We start from the raw sequence: 15,128 nt of genomic DNA, 5'->3' as shown, positions 1-15,128 counted from the left end.
GAGTGTCTGACCGAAACCTAATCGCTATGTTTGCTTTCTAATCTCCTTTTAAATCCTAATATACTTTAATGTTCCAATCCGGGATGTGACAGCTTTAGTTAGTATTGATCTCGAAGATACCCCCTCTACGTAGGATGGTTCCAGGTTTTATTAAATAAGTGAGCGTAATCTTACATTTAGGGCATTTGGTTACTTGGTTACTTCTGTGGATTCATATTATGGTTGTCGGCATTGAGATTGTTAGAATTTAGTTTGCTAGGCTTTGTTGTCTCGCATGGTTCTAACTTCGTGCCCACCAAATGGGTTTCCATGTTCATGTTGACCTCACACATTTTAATATATTTAATGGCTCAATCGTTCTATTAAAAAAAAACTTAAATTTTTTGCCTCTCATATATGATGAAGGAACAATATTTTGAACATTGGCAGAACTAGGGCAGTAGGACTTCAGGATTCAAATTTGCTTACCTCCCACACTCAGGAGGTGATATGACCATCCTTTGAGATACTGACATGCGTCCCAAAATATTACCATGGTTAAATTGTTAGAATAAATATGAATAAAACAACATAAATTAATTAATAAATGATATTAAGAGCGAATTAAGAGAGAGAAGTTATGAAAGAAAAAAATAAATAAGCATTAGGCTCACTCACACGTGGGCTCAGATATGGGATCCCGATGGTTGGTTTTGACATATTTGGGCTTCTAACTCTATCTAGATTGGAAGCCTAAATCTAAGACTCTGGTTACTCCAAATAAGTTAGTTGTGTTAACATGACATTGTTTATTTTTATTCTTGGGCCGACTACATAGATTCAACATAGAGATGTTTGGTTTTTAGTTATATTTCTACTTAGCTCAAACTGACCCAACACTAACGGGTTCGAGCCCAGCCAAGTTGTTAGGGAAAATATTAAATATCAGAGTTAAAGGCAGCTTGTGGGTCAAACTTTATAGGGCCAACCAGGCTTTTACCCACTAGGCAGAGCTGCTCGGGCTTCCTTTTTTTCTTTTTTTCCTCCTACATCCAATTTTCGTCTCTTCTGCATATCATCCACCAATAGGGCTCGGCCCGGGCTGGCCCGGGCCTTAGTACATTTAGAAAAGTGACGGTCCGCATATTTTCACAAATAAGAAAAACTAAGCCTACCCATCTAAAGCGGGCCTTACCAGCTTTTGCGGGCCGAGAATTGTGGGTTTTTACGGGCCGGGCCTTGCAGGCTTGTATTAAGAAAAAAACTCTTATTTAAGGGTTACTAAAAGAATAAAAGATTCTTGGAAAACATTCCAAAAAACAAGTGATAAATAAATTCTAATTTTGAAATATGGTCGATCAACACCAGCAGATGTGATCGGTATATATATTTAGGGACCCCGTATAAATTTTGTTCGTTTTGGACGTGATTTGACCGTATGTACATACGGTCAACCAAAAAAGATGTGTTTTGACATAAGTCTTTACTCAGCCTTACACCCATAAGACCGAACTTGAATGAGATTTGTGACGGGCTAGGTCGAACTGAGTTTTGACCCATCGGGCTGCCCACGGGCTTTTTGGCTCGCACGCGGGCTAAATTACGATCCTTAATTGTTGGTAGCAGATACATTGGTCTAACGAAGTCCAGAGCCACTTAGCTTTTTCGCATATCCCATATTGGCTCAAATCCGCTCAATAGTACGTACGTAACAATTTATGTATAAATTAAATAGATTTATTCATTACACGGTACGTTTCTTACATAATTGCTTAAACGTCTATAAGTCTGAGCTTTGATCCTGAGCCTGATATATTAGTCGATAGTAAAGAAAGCTTTTCTTTTTAGTATCTTATGAGCTTCGGTTGGGAAAGCCTTCTGTTTCTTATCAGTTTCGGTAGGGAGCTTTACATCCGTCGCCAACCCAATGGCTTCGAGGAAGCTAACTATATACCAAGTAGTGTCAATCTCCCACCATTCCAAGCCTTGTCGAGCTGAGTATTCAAAAGCATGATGATTGTTGTGCCAACCTTCTCCGTGTGCTAGCAACCCTAACAACCTAATTAATCACAGTCAAACTATAAGAGTTATATAATCCGTCCATGAAAATTACATTAGTTAGCCAAATAATGGAGTACAAATACATCATCAGTACCAGTTGTTTTTCGATGAATCACCAGTATTCCATACTCGCTTTCCCCATATATGGCAGATCGAGTTTATAGAAAAAGTAACGTGGAGAAAAATTACAGTTCTCACACCCTGTAAAGAATTATAAGAACGATAACAAAATAATCAATCAGTTTCATAAAATATGGCTCCATTAGTTAATTAATACGTACACAAGTAACACAACCAAATATTGGAATCTTGTTTATGGCAAGCTAAGTAATCAGTATTCAATTAGAGCAGGCTTACCATTCCCCAAACCACGAATGGTAGCCCTCCTGCAGTATATAGCAGACTTCCAAGAGCAATAGAATGGAAAGGATACGTATAGTGAAGAAACCTATAATACCACTGGTTCTTCAAGTCTCCGACATTCTTGAATTTTCGTGCGTCCGGCTACATAAATTCATTTCGTACACATTATTGAGAAGACACGCATTTTCCGATAGATTGATCGATACATACGTACATGTATGATGTCCAGTATGATCAAGTACGTAGTTGTTTTTATGCAAATGTATGTCATTTTACGAAATAATTCGTGATGAAAAAGAAAAAGGAAAAATAATTAAAAAATCAGAGTGAGGTGTATACGTACTCTTCTAAATCGAGAATGATAGTCAACAATCCAGCCAATATGACTGTACCAAAATCCCTTAATGGGAGTGTGCGGATCATTGCATGTGTCGGTATACTGATGATGGAGTCTATGCGTGCTCACCCATTCAATTGGACTTCCCTACAAATACAAATCATAGAAATTAAGACTTAAGAGTAATAGAGCATGCATACATGCAACTGATTATGATCCGAACAGTAGATTGTCGTGGACATAAGTTTCGGATGCAATCGTACACAAACCTGGAAAGAAAGGACAGCACAGTAGGCAAAAGAGTACTCGAGCCATCTTGGAAGCTCGAAGCTGCGGTGAGCGAGGTTTCTATGGAAAGACAGAGTTATACCCACTCCTGTAACGAAATAGAGAGCAACAGCCAGCCAAAACGCAGACCAGTTGAAATAAAACGGCCCCAAAAGAGCAAGGCCATGTATGGCTAGGATCATGAACAACTTGGTTGTTGAGGCCGCCTCCATTTGTTATTAACAGGATGCTGTTGATCTTGAAGAGAGATCAGTAGATAAACTAAAGACAATGCTATTGTGTCTATGAATTTGGAGTGACGATCTCTATTTAACATGAGCGTTGTTGTCTTCTTTTGTTTCTGCCATTTTACTCTTTACAGTACTAGTCTAAAGCTGAGCATCATTGTTTGAAAATTGGTGATGACTAACTAGGCTAGGTCTAGCAATATTAAAAAGAAGATAAGTGCAGCCAGACTAGTCGATCGACTACAAGTGATTGTCATATCCAACCATTGTCCATAGGTAAGACTAACAAAAATCTTGTTGAATTCTCCATCTTTAATTTCTTGTGCATCCTTGACACTTGGTAGGATTTGTCATTAGAGTTACATGGATTTGTCTTACAATTCGGAAATAAAAATCTCCGTGAAAGTAATTCTACGTCCCTTGTTTTATAAAAGCAAAGTTCGTAACTTATATAATAAATATTTCCTTCTTTCTCTGCGCGCATTCGTGATATTCAATGGAATATGTTCAATGCTAATCCATGAATACATCAGTATATTTATACATTCCAGTTTCACTTTCAATGATGGGGTTCCCATTCAAACCAAAACGCCAGAAATTTCTCGTTCTAGTACGTGGAGAATACAAACAGACAAAAACATACACATTCGTCACAATGCATGTGCGTGTTAATGTTCTGTAAGTGTTGATTAGTTTCTCGGCTTGTCTTTGAAAATTCATATAGAAATTGCATGAAAAGTCTAAAAGAGTTAATATTTTAGCTTAGGTTGTAAATATATAACGATGTAGATCAAATAACCAGGCGTTGCTTGTCTTAGAATCTTCTAAAAGATCATATCGGTGCTTTCTTGGAACCGTCGGCAGCAACCCTTAAATATTTTGACAGCTTTCCTCCAATTATATTATAGTAATAATGCACATGTTTTTCGCACTTCTATATATTGAAGTGGGCCAGTGGGGTGTACAAAGCCCAATTGATACTAAGCCCATGGCCCTTTCGTTCTTGCTGGTCTAGGGTTTTGTTACTTCAGCAATGAGGATCAGGGCTGGGACTCGTTAATTTGCAACACTTGATGAACATGTTATACGGAGTCTGACGGTAACCGAGAATTCCCGAATACCACCAGAGCTGGGGTTTCCGATTGTGTAAAACCTTCCGCCATGCTGGCCAGCTCCCTGAAAACTCGAACCACGCTTTGGTGAATTAGTTATCAGCAAGCTAGACCAGGGTTCAGGGAGGCATGCATGCAACGGATATCACATTGCTATCACTATACGTATAGCTTGTGTGGTTGTGTATTTGATTCAAGTAATTAATAATCGTTAATTTCCAGCTGAACTGATCGGTGCAAACTGCAAAGGAAATTAGGTAGTGTGATAGATATCTTTTTCTTTTTGTAATTAGAAAAACCTTCATTAATGCACGAATAGTGCAAACTACAAAAGGTTTCGGAACGAAATAATCCGAACTAGGACAAGGACGAATCATACAAGAAACCATACAAAAAAAACACAACAAACATGGAATCACAACAGAACTAACTGACTAAGCCTAACATCTTTGCAGCTTGAATGTAAAAGCTAGCTTTGTTTCACAGGCAAAATGTTAAGAAGATTATAAATTAGGTTATGCTCTCACCTTGCCAAACAAAACTTCATGGATCGGGAGGTGCACCTGCAGTTTCTTTCGTTGGCATTCAATTATTCATTTATTCACTCATTCACATCAGAGAACCAGTGACTCATTGGAATATTCAATATAGAGACTCATCGAATAAGAAAATTTGATATTCGAAAAGCCATGACCAATTAAGAGCTGCAGTAACGTTTAACCATATCAACAATTACGAATAAAAAAAAGAACTAATAAAATGGGTACGTAGTTTTACAAGAGCAACTTCTTATCAACATATCAACGTCCATCAACCAGATCAATCAATCTTCCCTTATTAGCTAAGAAATGAATAAATGAATTTCCTTGGACTAAGAACTAAGTTTTTCACAAAACAGCTGCAGAATAGTAATCTTCATGCATGCACATACAAAAGGCGATTTCCCATTACCACCATAAATCCATAATAAGCTGATTGCAACTAAACCTACAAATTGAAGTCATTTCGATGTATGATCATCGATCGTCAATAACTCAAGACCGAGGTTCACACTTCACAGTGTTTCACAAAGAAAACAAAAATGATGTTTTCATAATTTAAGGAGCTTAACCTTAATGTGTGTGTATTTATGACCGACTAGCTCGAAACCTCCAATATATCCAGTTCTCTGGCTATAATTATAGAGTTATCAGTCTACACATGAATGTCAACGGTGCATCTCCTTCTCAACTAAGCAACCACCAGCACATTTCCACGGTTGGCAACCAAGTTTGTCAGGATCGAATTGTATACTATCTCACGCTCATAGCAATAAATCAACTGTTGTCGATCCTTTACATCAACGATCCACAAATGTAATCAATTATCTGCATGTTCGTGATGATCGGTCGGACAAATCTAGTAATCCATTTTCTCTTCGGTGCCCATTCTCATTCGAGTCATCATCGATCCAATGACAAACGATGATGAATCATACATCCTTGCCAGCTCCGGCAAATGCATTATGCACACCATGCACGACCTTGTCCTTCTTTTTCAGGGACACAGCCACCTGCTCCTGCAAAACGTATACGAGATAATGATGTGCACTATTCACATGAACACGATACCATGATATCAGCGGCTGAGATGAGGCCAAAGATCCAGTTCGATAGGGGCCCCACTTATAATCATTGTAATTCCCCAATCGTGGTGGGATCATGCACCATTCAATCAGCTCCGATGCCAATTCCATTGTACGTGGGTGAGGTTGCACCCCATGTTACCTTATATTCTCCTTATCCTCTCTAGTCTCTACCCAACTATGATGCTTGCTAGGTCTCACTTTGACATTGTCACATTGTGGATTTCACGATTCTCCGTTAACCCCCGCCAATTTTGTTCATAGAAATTGATATTATTAATCAACAGCCAAATTGATCTACACGTTGAAACCAGTAAAAATGACGGGTAAACAACGAATTGCTTAATCAATCAGCTACACAACGTGATTCATTTATTGAAATCAATCTACGCCTCGTTATAGCTTTAATCGAATCAAATTACAAAACTATAATCGATAATATAAAGCGTTTTGATAAAATAAATTAAAACTTGAGCTTCTCAACAAGGTCTTGTATTAAGTGGGAGATCGTGACACACTCATTAAACTATTTCAGTTATTTACTCGATAAAAAGAAAAACAGTACCCCTTATTAGACCACTATTCTATTTTATTTTTTGTTACAACTCAATGGTGGCATTCTACTTAAATGGACAACAGACTGAACTGCTTTCATTTCCCAAAAAGAAGAAGAAAAAAAATCGACATTTCATACAGATAGGAGAACCCTATCCCTTGTACGCATTAAAATCTTTCAATTCTTTGTGACTGGACCTCTCTGTGTAAATGTTGGCGAATAAGTGGACCGCTAGTAAAGAAGGAGTCCAGCATGCAAGAACATTTATTTATGAGCATTGCCCTCCCCGCCATAATTAACCCAACGCGCTTTTACTTCCCCGGCAGAGCCTAAATATCTAACCCAACTCTACCACACTCTCCATTAATTAATTTCCATGTCCTAATCATACGTAGATTTTCCTTATTTAATCCACGCTGATACGTATAGAAGCATGTGAGTGATTACACGGGAATATGTGGCGGTTTTAATTTCGCTGGGTTTCGTCTCCAAATCAATTCCGGCAAACCCAAATATCTCTCTCTCTATTTTTCTCTCTCTCTTTTTCTGGTTTAGGACAACAATGAGGATATGGCGGGAAGCGTGACACAGACTCCTCACCCTCTCTAATTTTACCAAACTACCCTTCCCCCCACCTCTCATATATTCGCTTCCGGAGACGACGCGTCTCTGACGAACCACCCCTCGACCGAGGTTGTATTTGGTCTGGGAATTTGAAACCGGAGGATTGCGGTGGAATCCTCGCCGTTGATTTGTCCAGCGGGGATTTCCGGTCGCTCTCTCTCCCCGGCGGGCCGTGGTTTCATGTTCATGTTATGAAGTTCGCCGGAGATTGGTTATATTTATGTTTGTGGGATTCCGTTGGTCATCAACAGCAAGGTGTTTGATCTAGTCTTGTAAATTTGTGTTACATTGATGCAATGTGTGAACATATTTGGTGGTTTTGATTCTGAATTTTTGTAGATTGTGGATTTTGTGAAGAAGTGGTTGGTGGTAATTGGAGCATAAGGCATGGATATCACGGGGAAAAGTGACGCCGGCCGGCGTATTTTCCCCCTCACTGGTTTGCAAATCGGGTATTATGATGTGTTCACATTAGTTCTGCATAATTCACTTGTGTTTGTTGATGTTGTTGTGATTAATTCCTAAGCGCAGTCCATTTGCGTTTCTTCAATTTTTGCGGCTGTTAGGCATGTGCAGAGATAACATTGTGCTTCTTAAGCTGCTGAAATCATGATATACCGATGTTTTTAGTTGCTTGCTGCTTGTATGAGCATTGAAGTGAGGCGTTTTTGTTTTTGTTTTTGTTTCTGTGTTGTGATGATTGCAGAGACTTGCAGTCTTATCTTTCGGATCTCAGCCTAGTGCTGGCTTCGGAGAGTAGGAAATTCTATATCTTGGTGGACAATCGGCCATGGCTGAGAGGGTCTCGGCCAGCGCACTTCTGGCAGTTGATGGTTACTAAGGTCGCTTATTTCCCTCTTCGTAGTGTTTACTAGCTTCCCTTCTTTCGTTTTATTTTGTTTGATTGATGGTGGATTAAAGTTTAGTGTTGGTTAAATTTCAGTCAAGGCTATCTCCTTTTGCAAACTCTAAAGTGCTGAAGGCCAGAAAATTACAAGGAAAAGATGTGTCCTCCAAGCCTGTTAAACCAAAAAAGTTTACTAGGTGGGTCTCATACATCAAAGCAGAAGCATTGTCTCGGAAGAGGGTTTTGTTACCTGTAAAGAAACTGCGCAATTCTTTGCTTTCAAGCAGTGAGTTGCATAGGACCTTGTATGGTTTCATTGTGTTTGAAGTTGCATGGAGTAATGTTAGAGGTATCAATTACTTGAATGAGCTTCAGGTATTATCCCCTTATCCTTGTAGCGCTCTTGTTTCAAGGTCATTGTAAGTGTTTTTGTGTACCGTGTCGTTATTTTCTTTCTCACTTTCAGACTGATACATCACTGGCTACGGAGGCTAAATTCATGCAAAGATGGGAATTTGACAGTATCCCTCAAGCTGCAAACTGCATATCCTCATGGTACTCAGGAACAGCCTCTGAGAAACGACAATTGAGAGAGTATCTGGATTCCCTAGGTACCATTCTTCATCCCTCATTCCTGATTTGGATATGTCCTACTTTTATGATGATTTTTGGGCCTTGTTTCAGTGCTTCCCAGGAAGGGGAAGGGAGATTATCGTTCTTACTGTAATAATGTTACAATTTTCATCTTCACCACACAGCATTTTCATTTTTCATTAGCTTATTATTTCATTTCCACCCATGAGTCTCAGTGTCTGAAGTATATGTCTTTACTTTAAGCCATAATCTTTTTTGCTGACAATGTTTAATCTGATAGAGCAAACAGATTGATTAGGTAGATTTTTAATGTGTGTATCTATAGGGTTCACTATTCATATCAAAGTAATCAGCTTTTTTTTTTGGACTTCCTTTATTATGTGTAAAAATTCTGTGATACAGAAGAATCTAGCTCAAGCAGGAATTGCAGTCACTTAGGATGTGAGATTATCTGAGCATCTTTAACATTGTCTGGATACTCCTCTTACTGCATAATCTGAATTTCTGAATGGAATATAAAGTGATTCTTTATATTTATAAAATCAAATTCTCCATAGTTGACTCATCATGGCTGCCTTAAAGTAGTTTACTGTTAAATATAGAGTGCACAGAAGCAATTTTGAGTGGGTTGTGTAGACAGATGTTGAAATAATAACATGATGCGTGGTATATGCAAAATTGGAGCTATTTCAAATGACTCAAGGTCATCAGCATGTCGTAATGATCTTAAAGTTAAGCAAAGGGAGTCTTTTTAATTATCACCAGCTGCCTCCATGTCGCTGCTGTACGTGACATGTAATCTGACTTTCATTCTAACATCTCATAAAGCACAATGACAATTTTCTATGGAGCCTCTTTCCTATACTAATTAGTTTGAAACATGTGGATAATTATAGACATGAGTACTATTTGTTCATTATCTCAGTGGCTTAGGTTGTATTAAGTGCTCCTGATCCTGCTGGAACTATTGTTTTTTTCTATTACCAATTTATTGTTTGGTTTTGTTCTTCTGTGGACCTTTATAGGAGAGGTGTTTTATGATGCCCAAGCAACTTTGCCAGTTGATGTTGAAGACGAATATACTTTTAATCGTCTGTCTAGCGAGGAAAGTTCTCTTCACAGCATCAGTAGTAACTATAGTGTATGCTCTCCAACCAGCAAAGGTAGCAGTAGTGTTCCTCATTCACCTCCTCCACCTACTGGACCTTACAAGAGAAGGAAAATAGCCGACTCTATTTGTATTGGAGATGGAGTTGATGTAAATTTTGAGGAGTTTCCAGACTGCGAGACATATGTTAGTGACTACGAAGATGCTGCTGAAGTTACCCAGGACATGAATGATATACCAGTGAATGTGAAGACCCATATGGACTGTGAAGAGGCTACCTCGTACAGGGAAGATGCTATACCTGTGCCTGTTAAGATATGTGATAGTGGCTGTCAAGATGCTGTTGAAGCTACTCAGTACAGTGATGTCTTGATTTTGTTCAGGTTCAATGACCATGATCTCCCATTTAAACTCAGAGACATAATAATGTCTGATCTCCGGTTATTGCCCTTGCTGGAGGCTGGGCTTCCATCTTGGGCTATTTTCCTACAATCTTACCCGGGATTTTGCAAAATTTATCGCCCGTGGATGTGTCCTCTTGCAAGAGCTTTATATGTGGTGATCTCAGTTGCCACTGTCCTGATTGGATTTTATGACCTGTACAAAAATGTTCCAGTTCTTAAGGTAACTGCATCACGCATATGTGGGCCTCTATTTGATTGGATAGAAACATGGTCAATGGTAACAAGGATCAAATACTTGGGAACAATGCTATTTCTGCATCATTCTCAGAAGGCTGTTCAGTGGTTCTTGACCATCAGGAAAACCACTCGCTCCTTTTTTTCAGTTTTTGCCCAGCCGATTTTGGAACCTTTTGTACAGTGCTTTGGATTCCTTCTCCCAGTTTGGAATGTGTTTTTTGAGGTATTGGGGAGCATCTGTACAATGATTTTGTTACTGATCGAGTCTTCTTGCAATGTGGTGGAGAATCTGGTGGAGGTTTTACTGTATCCAGTATGGTTTGTCCTTTCGGCCATCTGGAACATTGGTAGGTCTTCTGGTGTTTTTGATTCCTTATTTCTCAGAGTAAATAAACCAGGGCTCTAACAATATTGTTTTTATATCCTATTGCAGCCATTTCTGTCGTATATCCTATATTTAGGATGCTGTGGGCAATACTCTATGCTCCAATTCGCATGTTTCTTGTACTAGGCAATTTCATAGCCTTTCTTATTACTTGTATATATGATACACTTCAAGATACATGGAAGTTTATTAGCAGCATATTCCAGTTTGCTTCAGCCTCTCAGGCAACAGTGAGGACTGTTGAAGTTTCCATATGGCGTTCACTTTGGAATGACCTCTTTTCACAGGTTGTAGGACAAGTTCATAATTATAGTTTGTGTGTTGCTTTGAGGTAGATGGTTTTATTAATCACAATTTTTTCGTTCTTGATTGCCAGGTTTTCCGTGCTCTCAGGAGTATATTAAACGGTTTTGTCGCATTCTTCACAGCTTGTAATAGGCATCGGCTAAGGTGTGGTTATAGTCCCTTTGTCACACTGTTTAGATATTTTAAACTGCAATTTACTGCTCTATATATGGAATCATTTTCTATTGTCTGAATAGGCATATAGTATTTGGCCTCTAGGACTAAATATGATATGTTGTGCATTGTTGAAGTTTGGCAATTATTACTCTTGTTGTTCTGGCCTTTTTCGTAAATTAAATTTAAAAGCTCCTGTAAGATAAACAGGCTTTGAACAAATTTACATAAATTGGTTTATTGGGTCGAGTTTGGCTAAGAACTTCAACTTAGAACATCGGCGACAGCCCAAGCAAAGAGAATGGTGTATTTCTGCTTGGGCTTCTGACCAAATCTAAATAATGGCATGGGACATTTCTGAGTTGTTTGTGTCTTCTGTTTCACTTGTAGTGAGTAGCTGATTTTGGGGATTGGGTATGGGAGTACGAGAGACTTTTAAAGAAAAGACAATGTAATTGTGAAATATATTTGTTACTTCTTGTTCTAACAAGTTAAAGTGATGCCCTTCAGTTATATTGCTGACTTTTTACTTAGTGAAGCATCTGACGCATTTCTTCTTGTCTGCGAATACGTCGCCTTTAAATTTAATGGTCTTTGTATGATGGTGTTGGGTTACCTTCCCGGCTAACGTTTGTCTAATATGTGATGATAACAGCATCTATAATCATATACAAGAGTTTAACCGAAGATTACTAAATCGGACAAAAAGATTACGACGTGAAGATTCAAGACGTAGCAGGCAAACCATTGAGGGTCATCAGCTGGTTAGTTGTATTATACGTGGATTTACATTTCCAACTTTGAGGTTATCATTGGTACCTATGTGTATACCTAGAAAGTTCCTCAACATATTGTTTTTTCTTCTGGCTCTGCAGTTACGAATGAGGAGGAAAATTGCCCTCGACTAGAGTGTACAACGCGGAATCAGTCTGGATATACTGTAAAAACACAACTTCAACCATGTATGATATGCAAATTGGCCCTAATGGGGACAACAAGAGATGTAGCAAACGAGAAATGCGTGCAGCACCAATGGTACTAACACACCATAGTAGGAGCTTCAATTTTCACATTGGAAAAAGTTGTTGCCTTTTGTAGGGGTAGGCTGTATGTCTCCATTGTACATATATGATAAGGAACTTTGGCTTTGTAGATCTTGTAAGCTCTCCATCTTTAACTTTAAAATGAGAAAGAAAAAGTTTTCATTTTTAACTGCACAGCTAATGTGAATATGTGCAGCTAGATATATTGCTGATTTCAGATCAGAAAAAGTTTCATTCACATTCGTGACAGCTGTAAAATAAAACAACCCACCATCCTGAGATCAAAATGGGACAAGGATCAAGAGAACAAAACAATTTGACGATAATGCAGGGGATTGTGCAAATTGGAAATTAAATTCCAACGGTAGGATTCCGATGCCAGCAATAACAGTAAACTGAATTCCAGGACATTAGTAATTGGAATCCAATTTCACATCAAATAGATTCTAACAAGTTACTGGCATAGAGAGACCAGCAAACTCAAAATAGATAACACAGCAGTCTCATACAGACTAAAATCCTAACACTTCATAAAACCTAGATTGATAGAACACAGTCCGTCTTTCCATAAGATAATATATTCAAAGCTTTGCGGCTCCTCCAGTCTGGTGCAACATAGCATCAATCTCATCCCCATCTTCCATTTCAAGCTGAAGCAAGGAAACAAAACAACAGCAAGTTAGCAACACTCTAATAGCACCTAGTAACTCTGGACACGGGCGCAACCAGTGGTATCAAAGAGAGAAGGAGACACAGAGAGAGGAAAAGAGGCCAACCTCATCAGGGGTCTGCTCAGCTCGCAGGCGACGGCCGTCAAATAGGAAGGCAATTGACTGGAGCTCCACAGATTGGCGATCACAGTAGGCATTCATCAATTTCTTGAGTTGGGTGCTTCTTTTGATCCTGAAGAAAACTTCATTCCCATCCTGCAAACGAAAACCAGGAATAGACACTAAGCTTGCTGACAACAAATACTATTGCTCGAGCATAAATTTCCAACAAAAAATTAACCGAAAAAGAAAATTTCCAACAAATACTACACTTTGCACGCATGATTCAGAACCAAGAACCTACAACTCAAAAAAATTCCTATGCGGAAAACAAACGCGAGGCTTGGGCGCTTCAACAATTAATCACATTTAGGAGCAGGATCATGACAGAGCCAAAACAATGTCGCACCCAACAAATCACTACTATCATTGCACAACATAATATATAAAAAAAAGAGTATGCTTTACACTCTACGAGGTTAAAGAACACAGCTTTTAGATAAAAATCACATACGAGGCTAAATCCTATTACAGAACAGCTACAAAAAGTTACAGCATTACAGCTATTGAGCTGATTTCATTTGAAGTAAACCCAACTAAAAACAGAAATCGCTTTTACCATGTCTACCAGACCCTAATCAACTACCCTAGTTTTCAACCAAGAAACATAATTTCAAGGACCCATTAAAATCGAAGATCGAATTCTATAAGTAAACAGAGATGATCAAAATTACGGGAATTGGGGAAAGAGAAAAAGACCTGGCCTTTCACTTTGAGGTTGATGTGAGCACCCTGATCGTTTGGCTTCTTGTCCTCCTCCTGCGGCTGGCTCGCTACTCCTGACATCGTCTCCTCCGCTGCTTCTTCTCCTCTTCTTCTTCCTCTCTACAGCCTCGCTTTCTCTCTCTAAAACACAATAAAATTTAGGGTTCTCTTCTGCTTCTCTCTCTACCTTCGTTCTTGTTTTTATTTTGTCTTGGTATTAGTACGGCACAACTTCCCACGTCTTTGGAAGCAGCCCACTCCAATAGCCCTACAACACGTCTGAAATTCTTTTGGGCTAGTTGTGGGAGTCAGAGGTTCATACGTCACTATTCGGGCTCAAGCCCATTTATATGGGCCATGGGGTTCTGTTTTTGTGCCACTTGTCCAATTTGACAAAAGTCAAGTTTGGGAGAAGGTCAAGTGAGTGAGCATTTAATTTTAGGTCTTGATTTTGTAATGAAATTAGACAAACCAACAAAATGCCATTATCTCTTTTTATATGGTAATTTGTCAAATGATTCAAAAAACAATAATAACAGTTACGTCTTTTTTTTTTTTTAGAATCGACACTAAGTCATATATTAATATCAGAAAATGTATGAAACAACATAAACACATTTCGCCATTACGGACTACGATATAATTTGAAATGTGCAAAACAATCAAAACTCTAGACTAATATGCTAATCATCCAAAAGCTGAATCTCTTAGAAGATGCCCATAAGTAACCGAGAACTGTTAGTCATAGCTAACTTATTCAAAGATTTGAGAAAGCAATCAAGCCAAAAAGAGCCACCCCATGCCCGGACCTGAGGCGAGACCGCAATAGCAGCCACCTTAGGCACCACTTTCTTACGAAAGTCAAATCTGGGGGATCTAACTTCTCATAGCATTTTATTCCGATGTATCAGCTATATAAGACCTGCACATAACACAAGTCAAAGTCAAAGGGTCAGCGGTGTGCCGGCCTTTGACCTTCTGAAGCTTAAGTTAGAATCCAGTACGGAATAAGTTCGAAAGTTAAAGACTAAGGAATACGTTATCCCTTTTAGATGGTTTACGCAGCATATTTATAGGTGCATTGAGAAATGTGTATGGCTCGTCCTTCAATGAGGGAATGTGCACCAGCACATTGTGTCTATCATTTCGGCGAGCCACTGTGGGTAGCATTAATGGTGATACCAGAGCAAGCAGCGAGGCTATCATACCATATTGCCTGCTAGCTAGGCTTACTAGGGTTTCGACCATTAGTCCAGCATCCGGAATAAGAGGAGATTAAGCCGGAGATCATCTCATTAAGGGGGTGGTGTTAACAATATATATATATATATATATATGTGTGTCT

At 38.8% G+C, this 15,128-nt stretch overlaps 3 protein-coding genes across 4 annotated transcripts; 1 reads left to right on the top strand and 2 right to left on the bottom strand.

Moving 5' to 3' along the window:
• Positions 1 to 1,690: 1,690 nt before the first annotated feature.
• Positions 1,691 to 3,289, bottom strand: LOC126798054 (palmitoyl-monogalactosyldiacylglycerol delta-7 desaturase, chloroplastic-like). Its single transcript, XM_050524878.1, has 5 exons — positions 3,010 to 3,289; positions 2,747 to 2,887; positions 2,398 to 2,544; positions 2,135 to 2,241; positions 1,691 to 2,038 (listed from the first exon to the last, which is right to left on the bottom strand). The coding sequence occupies exons 1-5, from the start codon at positions 3,238 to 3,240 to the stop codon at positions 1,795 to 1,797; spliced, it is 870 nt and encodes a 289-aa protein (XP_050380835.1). The 5' UTR covers positions 3,241 to 3,289; the 3' UTR covers positions 1,691 to 1,794.
• Positions 3,290 to 7,002: 3,713 nt separating this feature from the next.
• On the top strand, positions 7,003 to 12,409 carry LOC126797584 (uncharacterized). Of its 2 annotated transcripts, none has more exons than XM_050524236.1 (10): positions 7,003 to 7,426; positions 7,532 to 7,623; positions 7,878 to 8,013; positions 8,115 to 8,393; positions 8,485 to 8,629; positions 9,638 to 10,708; positions 10,795 to 11,033; positions 11,123 to 11,196; positions 11,861 to 11,969; positions 12,081 to 12,409. In XM_050524236.1, exons 2-10 carry the CDS (start codon positions 7,559 to 7,561, stop codon positions 12,111 to 12,113), a joined length of 2,151 nt encoding a protein of 716 aa, XP_050380193.1. In that variant the 5' UTR covers positions 7,003 to 7,426; positions 7,532 to 7,558; the 3' UTR covers positions 12,114 to 12,409. The 2 variants fall into 2 exon arrangements, with proteins under 2 accessions (XP_050380193.1, XP_050380192.1); XM_050524235.1 differs by having other exon boundaries at positions 7,511 to 7,623.
• A 154-nt stretch (positions 12,410 to 12,563) lies between these two features.
• Positions 12,564 to 13,969, bottom strand: LOC126797586 (small ubiquitin-related modifier 1-like). Its single transcript, XM_050524238.1, has 3 exons — positions 13,778 to 13,969; positions 13,025 to 13,174; positions 12,564 to 12,898 (listed from the first exon to the last, which is right to left on the bottom strand). Exons 1-3 carry the CDS (start codon positions 13,862 to 13,864, stop codon positions 12,830 to 12,832), a joined length of 306 nt encoding a protein of 101 aa, XP_050380195.1. The 5' UTR covers positions 13,865 to 13,969; the 3' UTR covers positions 12,564 to 12,829.
• Between the last annotated feature and the right edge of the window lie 1,159 nt (positions 13,970 to 15,128).

Source organism: Argentina anserina, chromosome 6, assembly GCF_933775445.1.
Source record: "Argentina anserina chromosome 6, drPotAnse1.1, whole genome shotgun sequence".
NCBI lineage: Eukaryota > Viridiplantae > Streptophyta > Magnoliopsida > Rosales > Rosaceae > Argentina > Argentina anserina.
Note: the sequence above shows the minus strand (reverse complement) of the source record. Positions and strands in the feature narration are given on the sequence as shown.

What these genes read in the sequence shown, in the direction of transcription:
- LOC126798054 (XM_050524878.1), bottom strand. Translation starts at nt 3,240, where the DNA reads ATGGAGGCGGCCTCAACAACCAAGTTGTTCATGATCCTAGCCATACAT. An exon ending in ATCATTCTCGATTTAGAAGA is followed by an intron (nt 2,545 to 2,746) that starts GTACGTATACAC and finishes GAATTTATGTAG; the next exon opens with CCGGACGCACGAAAATTCAA. An exon ending in GATTCATCGAAAAACAACTG is followed by an intron (nt 2,039 to 2,134) that starts GTACTGATGATG and finishes GTGATTAATTAG; the next exon opens with GTTGTTAGGGTTGCTAGCAC.
- LOC126797584 (XM_050524236.1), top strand. Translation starts at nt 7,559, where the DNA reads ATGGATATCACGGGGAAAAGTGACGCCGGCCGGCGTATTTTCCCCCTC. An exon ending in GGCAGTTGATGGTTACTAAG is followed by an intron (nt 8,014 to 8,114) that starts GTCGCTTATTTC and finishes GTTAAATTTCAG; the next exon opens with TCAAGGCTATCTCCTTTTGC. An exon ending in TTCGGCCATCTGGAACATTG is followed by an intron (nt 10,709 to 10,794) that starts GTAGGTCTTCTG and finishes ATCCTATTGCAG; the next exon opens with CCATTTCTGTCGTATATCCT.
- LOC126797586 (XM_050524238.1), bottom strand. Translation starts at nt 13,864, where the DNA reads ATGTCAGGAGTAGCGAGCCAGCCGCAGGAGGAGGACAAGAAGCCAAAC. An exon ending in ACCTCAAAGTGAAAGGCCAG is followed by an intron (nt 13,175 to 13,777) that starts GTCTTTTTCTCT and finishes TTTCGTTTGCAG; the next exon opens with GATGGGAATGAAGTTTTCTT. An exon ending in CTGAGCAGACCCCTGATGAG is followed by an intron (nt 12,899 to 13,024) that starts GTTGGCCTCTTT and finishes TCCTTGCTTCAG; the next exon opens with CTTGAAATGGAAGATGGGGA.